The 10839-nt window shown below is 42.7% G+C and overlaps 2 protein-coding genes across 2 annotated transcripts; both read right to left on the bottom strand.

Annotated features, from left to right (window-relative positions):
* Positions 1–5464: 5464 nt before the first annotated feature.
* On the bottom strand, positions 5465–7482 carry LOC146474320 (protein NYNRIN-like). The gene is made up of 2 exons (XM_085117152.1): positions 7385–7482; positions 5465–6989 (listed from the first exon to the last, which is right to left on the bottom strand). The coding sequence occupies exon 2, from the start codon at positions 6980–6982 to the stop codon at positions 5591–5593; it is 1392 nt and encodes a 463-aa protein (XP_084973278.1). The 5' UTR covers positions 6983–6989; positions 7385–7482; the 3' UTR covers positions 5465–5590.
* A 644-nt stretch (positions 7483–8126) lies between these two features.
* On the bottom strand, positions 8127–10115 carry LOC146474319 (uncharacterized). The gene has a single exon (XM_085117247.1). The coding sequence runs from the start codon at positions 10113–10115 to the stop codon at positions 8127–8129; it is 1989 nt and encodes a 662-aa protein (XP_084973373.1).
* Positions 10116–10839: the final 724 nt, after the last annotated feature.

Here is a 10839-nt window from a genome sequence, read left to right as displayed (position 1 = left end):
AGGTTAAGGAAACATTGCTGTGTAACACCGTCACTCCCATTAACCCACAACTATTCTTCTTATTCACTGTGTTTCCAATCAACGGCCTGTTGTCGCTGGAGCCCGTGATAACGGGGTGTACCAGCTGACATAGCCTTCTCGCTATGGTTGACAAGGGTCTGCCAGGGTTTACAAGGGTATACTGGGGTTTACAAGGGTATGCTAGGGTTTACAAGAGTATACTACAGTTAAAAAGATTATACAGGGGTATACAAGGGTATACAGGGGTATAAAAGGGTTTCCAAAGGTATATTTTAAATACACAATAATAAGGGATACATGAAGTACATACCCACAAAAACCCGGTTTAAAAGCTCAAAAGCAGGCGCACTTTTGCAAAGTGCGCTATGAGGCGACTTGCATACCTTGCTGATTTGCAGCTGATTCCGCGTTTCCCAGGACTGTTGCCATGCGCTACCCGCTGTAAATAACTAAAGGCGTTCACTTTCTCAGCTCTAAAGAAAAGAAAAACATGCTGCTTTGCACCCTCCCTATAAAGCATTGAATTTCCACCGTTATCTCGTTTGTAGGACCACACAACAGGGAAAACAGGCTCTCCTCCGTTCATCGAGGTTAAATCCTGTCGGGCGGGGTACGTATTTGGATAGGTGACCGCGTGGGAATACCATGTGTTTGTAGGCTTTCCTTTTAAATTTTTTTTAGAGGAATCAACGAGTTTTCATTTTGCCAACGATCAATGCGTCCTTTTTAAAACAGTTCAGGGGTAACAGAAGAGGCGTACAAATCATTATCCTACAAAAACCCTGTTTAAAAGTTCAAGTGCAGGCGCAAGTTTACAAAGTGCGCTGTGAGAGGACTAACATACGTTGCTGATGTGTGATCGCTTGGGATCGCTTAGGATTACCACCTTTCCTTTTACTTTTTTGCGAGCAATCAAGGAATGTCCCTTTTGCCAACGATCAATTCGGCGTTGTAGAAACCGTTTTGGGGTAACAGAAGAGGCGTATTAACCATTTAGCACACAAAACCTACAATTTTTTAAATTTTATAGACACTAGGTTCGTACAAATTATTGCATGCTTGTTTATATTTTATACTTTTTAGATTATTGCTTGTATCTTCAAATTAATGTCTTGCATTTTTAAATTCTGTTCTGTATTTTTAATTATTATATTTTTAGTCCATAGCCCCTCTGGATATCAGCCTCGTTGCTGAATGGGCCACCCTGACAAAATAAAGATTCCCCTGTTTAAAAGCTCAAACGCAGGCGCAGTTTTGGAAAGTGCGCTCTGAAGTGAGTTACATACGTTTCTGATGGGTGACCGCCTGGGAATACCACGTGTTGTAGGCTTTCCTTTTACGTTTTTGCAAGCAATCAACGAAATTTTCCAACGATCAGTGCGCGTTCTAAAAACAATTCAGGGGTAACAGAAGAGTCGTACAAAGCAAAAACAGGTGCACTTTTGCAAAGTTCGCTCTGAGGTTAGATGATAAATGAGTTACTAACATGAAATGAAAACTCAAGAGGTCACCTTGCTGGTCATGCTCGATCTTAGCGTCGCTTTTGACACGGCAAACCATAACATCCTGCTCAACGTCTAAATGAGGACTCGGGATATGCGGAGCAGCATTGGAATGGTCCAAATCATATCTGGCGAACAGAGGTCAGCGAGTCTCCATCGACTGGTCTCTCTCAGAACGCTTTAGTTTGGAGTGTGGTGTCCCTCATGGGTCATGGCTGGGGCCCCTGCTTTTCCTCATCTATGCTTCCAAGATGTTCAAGGTGGTTGAGGATCAGCTTTCAAACGCGCACTGCTACGAGGATGACACAGACTTATCTGAGTTTCAAGCCTAATAGTAACACATCCCAGGGAGATGCAGTCCGTGCGATGAAATGTTGTATCGAGAAGATCAGGCACTGCCTGATCCACGACAGACTCCTTCTTAATGACGATCTGACTGAGTTTATTATTATTGGAACTCGCCAGCAACTTAGCAAATTGCAGGCTATGAATATTAAAGTAGGTGAGATAAAACCTAGCTCTCAAGTTAAGAACCTAGGAAGCTGGCTTGACCCAAACCTGTATATGCGTGACCATATTACAAATGTATGTAAGGCGGGTTTTTTCTACTTGCATTTTTTTCTACTTTTTTTTAAATCATTTATTTACTTGCAATACTACAGTACAGTACTTACATTACTAAATTACTTGAATACCACAGTACTTACAAGTACTGTACTTGCTTTACTACATTACTTATAATACTACAGTATTTACAAAAACTACAGTACTTACAATACGACATTACTTACAATGCTACACTAACAGAACTTACAATACAACAATTACTTACAATACTACGGTTCGACGTTACTTACAATACTACAGTACTTGCAATACTACATTACTTACAATACCACATTCCTTACAATACTAACATTTCTTTTTTCTCCTTTCAATTATTTATAACCCACTATTATTAGCCTTGTTTTCTGAAACTAATTTTTTTCCTACTTTCTAATGCATTGAGAAGTATTTATTGAGAGACAGCTTAGTCACTTTGCTACACGCATTCATCAATCTTAGATCCAACTCAGGAATTTTGTTAGAGCCACCTAGGGGTAAGATGCTGGCAACCCTGGCTCCCATTTTTGCTTCTTTGGTAAACTTAGCCTGCGAGCAAGCTCTCTTGGGGAGAGAGCTTCCAAAAGAGCTTGCTCGCAGGTTATGGCAAACTGCCTATACGGGGGCAAGCGATTGACACTACCTAAAGAGTTCGTCACGTGTTAATAATTTTTTTAAGTTATTTATTTACATTTTTTAAAATTTTTTTAAGTTATTTATTTTATTTTTTTACCCACGACTTTTACCCACACCCACGAACCACGACATGCACCCACGACCCACGACCCACGACCCACGACCCACGACCCACGACCCACGACAGATAGTCATACTCTTGCTCGGCTGCTTATAAAAGCATTACCAGGGGCTACGGAATCGAGGACGTGCAACATGTGACTTCACTGGCAGAGCCTGTATGAGACGGAAAGGCATTTCTCAGCAATTGTGAGGATAGAATCGCTATTCTCCCTGAGACCTTATTACCAGTGTTTTAAGCCCCCAAAACCATGTTTCGTGGTGAACATGTACAGGTTGTTTTATGGGTGACACAATAAAATATTGCATGAGTCTGATAACTGTCTTAAGGCAACATGATGGCTAATCACACTATCAGTGTCATTGACTCACTATTAAAGCCTTTAATTTTTTTAATTTTTAATTTTCTTCAAAAAACAAGGTTCATAACTCTTATTTTTCAAACATTATATGTCTGTACATACAGTGAGTTTAGTACCTGCTACTCATATATTGTTGAATTTAAAAGATGGCTCATTTTAGGATAACGCAACACAGACAATGCGCACAGTAAACACAAATAATTAGCAAGTGTCTATGGTCATAAAGAGCTCACAACGGTTTTCAAGAACTTTGCCTGGACTTTTCAACAATATTCAAGACCTTGGTCTTCCTCTGGAATATACATATAGACATCAACATGTACATCTTGCCCCATTTTATGGGGTGATACAGGTTGCAATCTTTAGTTTTGGTATTTAACTTGCATTTGATGACCTGTTATATTTTATTTGAATCATTTTATTACCTTAATTAATAACAATATTATTCATTTTTTTTATACTGCATAAATATTAACATTACTAACTTTTAATGTTATTATGATCAATATGACCATGGGTTTAAATTGGAAGTTAATTAAAGTTGTAAGAGTTCACTCAAACAGTAACAGTTTAATTTATTACAATTTTCGGATAAATCAAGTAGACTATCTTTTGTGTCAATTGTCTCAATGTTCAAAATCCTTTTACTTAAATTAAAGGAAAATGGAGAAAGCAGTGTTGTAAAAATGCCATTGGTATGGCCACTAACCATATTGAGTTAACATGTTGCTAGTGACCACAATTCCAGTCTGGTTGTTGGGTTTTGGTTTTCAGTTTGGTCGAGTAGTTGACTTAAATCAAATAGTGTTGGTCAGTGATTAACCACAATATTGTATGTAGGAGACATATTGTTGTAGTTCACCATGTTGAATGTTCAACAAAAGATCAACTTTTCCAGTTTGATGGGAAACTATATTAACAGATTAACGGTGTGGCAAAAGGATCCCCCTTTGTCCTCTTATGGCAAACACGTTTATGAGCTCCATAAAAGAGAATCTTAAGCGCCAAGACAAAATGCCCTCCTTCTACAAAAGATACTTGGACGACACACTGACAATTGTGTGAGATGTAACGGCCGCAACAGGTTTCCCAGAAATACTTAGCAATTGCAATCCGTCTGTCTGATTCACCATGGAACTGCAGTCTAACAACAAACTACTGTTTCTTGGAATGCAAATATAAAAAAAGAAAGGCTGCAGATTAGAGACAAAAGTCTACAGAAAACCAACCAACACAGGCCTCCTTTAACATGATCAACAGCAGAAAAAAAATCATTAGTGGAAAAAGTGAGTCAAGTCCAAGCAACAACCGTGGACGATAATCCTGCTGGTATACGTTGGATCAGTTATTGATCTGATCGGCTGAACAAAGACAAATGATACAAGAAGCAGAGACCGATACAACGTAGAAATACGGTTTAAAGGTTACTATATTTCGGCTGGCCAAACCAGCCTTCTTCAGGTATAATGAAAATTTACATTGGGACATACGCTTATATAGCTGACAAATATTTGCGCAATAGCGGAACTACGTTAACCTAAATTGATTGACAGTATAAAATATGAAGCAAATGAAATAATAATAACAAAAAATAAAAAATAATAAAAAGAAAAAAGCTAGTACATCTCTTCGCGAATATTAAGGCCATGTGGAGAAAGTGTTCTGCCTTTTGGGATCAAAAAGGCTTCCCTGGCCTTACGTATTGAGTCTCGGTTAGAGTAGACTTTTTCTATGGGGATTAATTGCATGTCGTTAGCGGTGTGGTTAGGAGCGGTGAGGAAGTGCGGCTGTGGTGGGTTTAGATTTAGTGTTAGGGTTATCTATGGTGCGGCGGTGTTCATTAAAGCGGTCTTTTAAGCGTCGTTTAGTCTCTCCTATGTATTGTAAATTACATCGGTTACATTGGATCATGTAGATTAGATTTTTAGTTTCACAGGTCAGGTTAGATTTGATAGGGCGCGTTTCACCAGTGGAAAAGAAGGTGTAGTTAGTGATGTTACACACTCCACAAGCTTAAACTGTAAACGACGTTTTATTACAAGTACAAACTGCGTACTGTCCGATTACATCAGCCATGAGCACATGGTTCGTCTTCGCTCTTCCCGGCATTCTTCACGGTATAGACAATCTCGTGTCACGCACCACTCACACGCGTGTCACACGCTCTACACACTCCCCCTCCAAAACAAATGGACGAACGAAACGCTAGAAAAAAAAATGACAAACTAAACTGAGAGTTAAGGTCAATGTTACATAGTCCCCTCATGCGAAGAAATCATACAAAATCTCTTATTCATAATCCTCAACCTTGGGTCCTGGATGACGCAACTGGTTTTCCCGGAATAGTCAGCAATAGGAAAGTGGTAAATAAGGCACCTGTGGCCAGGTCCAATAGTAGAAAGGTCCATGATAGGGAACAGGTAAAGCTGGTGGCGATGTCCACGGCATCTGAACGTAGTTAACTAATGGATTGACACGCTGGTACTCCGGGTTTCCTAGGGAGTTGTACGTAAAGATCTGTGGTGGCCTACACTGACGTTGTGGTCGGGTTGACACGCTCTCCTCGGTGCTGACATCAAGATCCGAAAATTCCTCGTCAACTGACCTATTCTCACTCCCGATGATGAGGTCCACATCTGTAGTGGGAACAATTTCGGCCTGGTCTAGGGGCTCATTTGGCTTTGAGCATGATGAATTTGATGATCCCGTCTCTTGTGAATATCCCACTAATCTGGTTTCTGTTAGGTCATCACTCTCGTCCTCTGACGACAGCCCATCACTTGTCTTTGGTGGCAATGCGGAGCTCGTGATGGTTCTCCTGGCCTGATGAACAGGTTCAACTACTGAGCTTCCAAGTTCCAGCGCATCACAAGGCAAAAGTAAGTTCCTGTGGAGCACCCTTGCGCGACCACGCCCATTCTCTGGCTTGAGTCTGTAAACCGGACTATCCCCTCCCAATCTTTCAGCAACGACGTGGATGGTCTCTTCCCAGTGTGATCTCAATTTTCCAGGGCCGCCCCGTTCGGCTAAATTTCTAACCAGTACTCGGTCCCCGGGTTGAAGCACTCCGCCTGACACTCTCCTGTCATAGTAATCTTTGCTACGTCTAGCAGCCTTCTTTGCAGTCTTCTGAGCAATCTGATATGCTTCGTCCATGTCTTCCCGCCACTTGCGCACATAGGAATTATAGTCAACTCGACCATTATTGTCCTGATTGAAGTTAAATATAAGATCGATGGGTAGTCTTGGATTACGACCAAACAGAAGATAATATGGCGCGAATCCAGTAGCCTCATGTTTGGTACAGTTATATGCATGAATCATCTTGTTAAGTGATTCGTCCCATTTGCGCTTCTTCAATTCGGGAAGGGTCCTGAGCATTGACAACAACGTGCGATTCATCCTTTCCACTTGTCCATTCCCTTGGGGGTGGTACGGCGTTGTGCGAGACTTGGAGACACCAGTTAACTTGTTTAATTGACGCAGGAGCTGATTTTCAAATTCTCCACCCTGGTCGCTATGGAGGCGAGCTGGAAACCCAAACCTCGGAATGTAGTTATTGAAAAGTTTTTCGGCTACAGTACGTGCTGTCTTGTTTCGAGTAGGGTAAGCCTGAGCATACCTTGTGAAGTGATCAACTACGAGTAAAATATACTCAAATCCTCTTTGGCTCTTTTCCAGGTGAAGAAAATCGATCGAGACCATTTCAAAGGGTGCTGTAGTGGTGATACTTTCCATAGGCGCCCTAACTGATGTACTTGGTTTCTTGTGCCGAATGCAGCTGCACTTGTTTGTAATGAAATAAGTGATGTCCTGTTGCATGCGGGGCCAGTAAGACCTGGACCTAGCTAAATCCAACACTCGGTCAACACCCAGGTGACCCATCTCAGTGTGTAGCTCCCGGTAAACGAGTTGTCTGAACTTTAGGGGAAGAACTAACTGTTGTCGATTCTTGGTTTTGCGCCACAGAGTTCCGTCTGCTGAAATGTGAAGATTATTCCATTCTCTTATATAAAAAAACATCTCATTGTCACTGGTCCTGCCGCCTGTCAACTTAGGGGGATATCCTTGTTGTTTGAATTGCATGATTTGTGAAATGACTGAGTCTTCCCGCTGAGCTCACTGAATTTCTCCCGGTACCAATTGTGTAAGAGTTAAGTCGCTGACAATGGGCTCTTGGTCTGCAATACTAATATTCGCAGAGACTGCAGTTAACCACGGAATCTCTTCCGCTCTCTGGTGTGTTAGTCCCTGGATCGTTGCATCAATGGCTTCCTTGTCCATTCCAGCAGTACAGCTATCCATGTACTCTCGGGGGTCTATCGGTAGGCGAGATAGTATATCTGCATCAATGTTAGTTTTCCCAGGTCTATATCGCAGGCAAAAATTGAAGTCAGCTAGCTCTGCCACCCATCGATGTCCAACAGCAGACAGTTTCGCGGAAGTTAATATGTACGTTAAAGGGTTATTATCTGTATAGACGTCAAATGATGGAGCATAATATAAATAATCCCGAAATTTTTCAGTCACAGCCCATTTAAGAGCCAGAAACTCCAGTTTTCCCGCATGCAAGTGATAGTTTTTCTCTGCTGGGGTTAGGGTCCTTGATGCGTAACCGATAACTTTCAACTTCCTGTCCTGCTCCTGGTATAACACGGCCCCCAGGCCTTCATGAGAGGCATCCGTATGCAGTACAAATGGTTTGGAAAAATCGGGAAAAGCCATCACTGGTGGTCTTGTTACACAGTCAACTAGCAAGTTTAATCTCTCCTGGTGATCGTCTGACCAGTTGATCCTGTGGTTATTTGGTAGCTGTTGTTTTCCCCCGACTGTAGCATTAGATTTACCACCTTGATTAGCACTCTGCGATACGGTCATAAGGTCATAGAGGGGTTTGGCGATGCGTGAGAAATCTGGAATGCACTGTCTGTAGTACCCCAGGAATCCGAGTAACTTGCGGATGTCCCCCACAGTGTTTGGTTTTTTCACTTTTCAACTTCTGAACTGCTTTTGTATCCTCCGGGTCCAAAGAGTAACCATCAGCTGACACGATCCTACCTAAATATCTGACCCTTTGCTGGAAGAAATTGCACTTGGATGGTTTTAATTTAATCCCATGTTCCTGAATTCTGCGCAGTACTCGCTGAACATCTCTGACATGATCTTCAAATGTTCGGCTATAAACTAGAATATCATCGAGGTATGGAATACAGATATCATCACGTAATCCGCGCAAGCATTCCTCCATGCATCGCTGAAAGGCTGCGGGGGCATTCATTAAACCAAATGGGATCCTGTTCCATTGATATAGCCCCCAAGGGGTGACGAATGCGGTAAGGGGTCGACTCTTGTCCGCAACAAAGCCCTGGTGATATGCCTTCCCTTGGTCAAGAACAGTAAACCACTTATTACCCCCCAGCCCATTCAGAATATCCTGTATCCGTGGGATTGGTTGGCGCTCGGGGTAAGTTTTCCTGTTAAGTTCTCGATAGTCAATACATAATCGTAAACTACCATCCTTCTTCCGAACACAAACCATGGGGGAAGAATATGCCGAGTGGGACTTGCTGATCCAGTTGCGATTGATCAAGTCTTCTATATAGTCCTTCACTTCTCCGTAAAGAGGTTTTGGAATGGACACATAGTTCTTTCGCACAGGCTGGTCATCACTTAGATTGATTTCCAATTCCAAATTATCAATGCACCCAACTTCATTCTCATCTCTGGCAAATGCATCAGCCTCTTCCTGTAACATTTGGCGAACAATGGATTGCTGTTCTTCTTCCAAATGGCTAAGGCCAACAGGTGGGTCCCACAATTCCTGTGCTTGTTCCTCTGATGGGGAAACATCAACTGAATCTCCTTCCTGGACGTGCTCCTGGTCTGGCGGCTTCGGAATAGGTAACACTGACTTAACCATTTGAATCTGACCTAGTTCGGTTCTTCGTTTCAGCAGGATGTCCTTATCGATGTTGTTATGTACTAAGATTGTAACCTGGCTGGATGTGCCCGGGGATATCTTACTCAGTTCCTCAGATAATTGAAGTCCCTCCGGGAGATCGCCTTCTTCCTTTGGCTCAAATATTATCGGCAATTCTTCTGCAACAGGCCCGAGGTGGACACGACACTTAACTCTTACTGACTGTCCCTTTGGAACCATAACATCTTTCTTGCCAACCCTGACTACAGACGTGCCAGCATCTTGAGTCCTTGTGCGAACAATATTGACAAATGTCGCCAATTTGGAATAGTGAACTGAGGGGAAAGATTGTCGAATTATATTTTCAGAAACACCTACGGGGTCTCCATTGTGTTTCTTCAAAATCTCCTCTATCACATTGAATCCAATAATGGGTAACTCCTGTTCCTGTTGTCCCACTAGCACTGGTACGGTCAGCTCATCCGAGTCCCCAGGTAGTCTAAATGTCACTTCGATCCAGCCATCGAAGGGAATGTCAGTCCCATTCATAGCCTCCAAACTCAACCCCTGCCCACCTTCTAACAATTCACCAACACTTTTTAATTTTTCCAGGGGAAGGTAAGCCTCCTTCCATGCCCGCGATACCACACAAACTTGGGACCCAGTGTCCCATAATGCCTCCACCTCTATTCCTTGCATACTATATTTCACTATGCACCTCTGTCCTACCAGTTTGGTTAGTCCCGCTTGCTGTTTTGGAGTTAGATGGCAAGCGAATGTCGTGTTCAAAGGTACATTTTTAGCTTCATCTTCCTGTCGCCTTTCCAGTTCTTGTATGGCCTTACAAATAACTTTGTGCTGTGGCCAATGTTCTTCTTGGCACCCCTTGGAACAATATCTGCTGGTCTTACAAGCTGCACAACGATCGAATGATGCGTGGGTACCACCCATTCTACCACAATAAGCACACTGGGACTGGTTGTCCTGTAAGATCACACCCTGTCCCCCGGCGTGACCTCTGTCCATTTCCCTGTAACCCTGTACCCCATTGACGAGATCGCGCCCGACATTCACGTGCATAATGGCCACTCATTCCACCCTTAAAACAATGATCGCAAAACCTTTCAACCCCATTTTGTTGACAAATTCTGCACTGTGGGGGTGACCTCATAGGTTGCTGTGCAAAAGGCTGTCTAGATACTCGTGATGGGGAGGCAACCCTTTCCTTGACAGCAGCAATCTCTGCTTTCAGCTCTCTGACCTCCTTGAGTAGTGCCTGATCCAAACTGGTCACTTTCCCCCCCTCTTTGACTCGATCAGCAGCAGCCTCAGACTCTTGCACTGGATTCACCTTGGGAGTCAGTCGCGAGCCAAGTTTTTGTAATCTTTCCGTCTCGTTGCTGACACAGACATTCGGTGCTTCAAATAGCTCTTCATCACTGATGGTGTCCTTTTGTAAATGGGGCTTCATATCTGACTTTATGTTTTCACTCAAGAGGCCAATGGAAAAACTATGTAAAAACATTCCATGCACTAAAGCTGGGTCATACTTTAACCCTGACTCGGATTCTTGTGATGCAAACAAAACCTTCTGTTTCAAATCCAGTAGGCGGATAAGAAACTCTTGAGGCTTTTCTGTAGCTTTTTGAACGGTTGAACTAAGCTGGTGATATAG

The sequence above is a fragment of the Pavona decussata genome, unplaced genomic scaffold (assembly GCF_977016875.1).
Source record: "Pavona decussata unplaced genomic scaffold, jaPavDecu1.1 SCAFFOLD_90, whole genome shotgun sequence".
Lineage (NCBI taxonomy): Eukaryota > Metazoa > Cnidaria > Anthozoa > Scleractinia > Agariciidae > Pavona > Pavona decussata.
The sequence above is the reverse complement of the archived record's forward strand: the minus strand, read 5'-3'. Positions and strand labels throughout refer to the sequence as shown.

What these genes read in the sequence shown, in the direction of transcription:
- LOC146474320 (XM_085117152.1), bottom strand. Translation starts at nt 6,982, where the DNA reads ATGGAAAGTATCACCACTACAGCACCCTTTGAAATGGTCTCGATCGAT.
- LOC146474319 (XM_085117247.1), bottom strand. Translation starts at nt 10,115, where the DNA reads ATGGGTGGTACCCACGCATCATTCGATCGTTGTGCAGCTTGTAAGACC.